Source organism: Lottia gigantea (genome assembly GCF_000327385.1).
Source record: "Lottia gigantea unplaced genomic scaffold LOTGIsca_224, whole genome shotgun sequence".
In the NCBI taxonomy this organism is placed as follows: domain Eukaryota; kingdom Metazoa; phylum Mollusca; class Gastropoda; family Lottiidae; genus Lottia; species Lottia gigantea.
In genome coordinates this window covers 286,145-287,477 of record NW_008708594.1, presented here as the reverse complement: position 1 = coordinate 287,477, position 1,333 = coordinate 286,145, and the positions used below count along the sequence as shown (strand labels likewise).

Sequence of the window (1,333 nt, the reverse complement as noted above, 5' to 3'; positions counted from 1 at the left end):
CAACGAGTTGCCCAATTCTTCCAACGAGTTGCCCAATTCTTCCAACGAGTTGCCCAATTCTACCAACGAGTTGCCCAATTCTACCAACGAGTTGCTCAATTCTTCCAACGAGTTGCCCAATTCTTCCAACGAGTTGCCCAATTCTACCAACGAGTTGCCCAATTCTACCAAAGAGTCGCCCAATTCTACCAAAGAGATGCCCAATTCTACCAACGAGTTGCCCAATTCTACCAACAAGTTGCCCAATTCTTCCAACGAGTTGCCCAATTCTACTAACGAGTTGCCCAATTCTACTAACGAGTTGCCCAATTCTACTAACGAGTTGCCCAATTCTACCAACGAGTTGCCCAATTCTTCCAACGAGTTGCCCAATTCTTCCAACGAGTTGCCCAATTCTACCAATGAGATGCCCAATTCTACCATTTTTTTTCAAGGCAAATCTCCAGATTTTTTTTCTGGACTTACACAAGTATGATTTAAACACCACACTTTACCAAAATGTTTTTCTAATTTCAGGGATGAACAGATATTTTCCTGGGAGTTTGAAGTGGAAGAAGATGCTGTAGGACCAGAGACTGGTCGTATCATCTGGAATATTGACTACGAGAAAAACAGAGCCACCATCAAGCATCACGATTCACGAGTAACGGCACGATTACAAATTATTACTGAAGATCAGAAAAAAATAGTTCCGGTTTTTAAGGTTAGAATTATTTTCAAAGAAAAATACAGGCCACATTATCTTGAAACGATCTTAGCGCTAGGATGTCCTAAAATCAATGTTAGAAGATAAGAACCTAGGATATTTTATCGCTAAGATCGTTTCAAGAATACGTGGCCTGAACATTCCTACAAATTATTGTAAGGCTTTACCCAGAGCTCACTCTCAGCTATCCATATCACTATTCTGATGGAGCCTGATTGCCAATTCTAGAGCATTCATAGGAGTCAAAATCTGACATTCAGTTACTTCACAATTTAGCATAAACATACAGTAAATATTTTAACTTCTTCAGGGCATTATTAACATGTTCACTGGAAGATTTTACCAATATTATGATGTCATAGATCAATGCTGTCTGTGGGAATGTAGAGACTGATGCCTTATTTTGATTCTGAATACTGATAGTTTAAAGCTGTATAGTTGGCACTGGTTATATAACTATTTAAATATCAATGAATATATCTACAGAATCACCACATTTAAAATAGTGAAAAAACCAGCTCAAAAGCTGTAAAAATATAAACTATTCAAATTCACATTAAGTTTGAAATATAATTCACAGCATGAAAAGATATCATTTTATTAAATCAAAGCTACCTTACATTGCTA

At 37.1% G+C, this 1,333-nt stretch overlaps 1 protein-coding gene across 1 annotated transcript; it reads left to right on the top strand.

The window, feature by feature from the left end:
* Positions 1–98: 98 nt before the first annotated feature.
* LOTGIDRAFT_90216 (hypothetical protein) lies at positions 99–422 on the top strand (the record flags this gene model as incomplete). The annotated part of the gene is made up of 1 exon (XM_009054765.1): positions 99–422. A coding segment is annotated over one exon (324 nt), but the record flags the coding sequence as incomplete, so codon positions are not given.
* Positions 423–1,333: the final 911 nt, after the last annotated feature.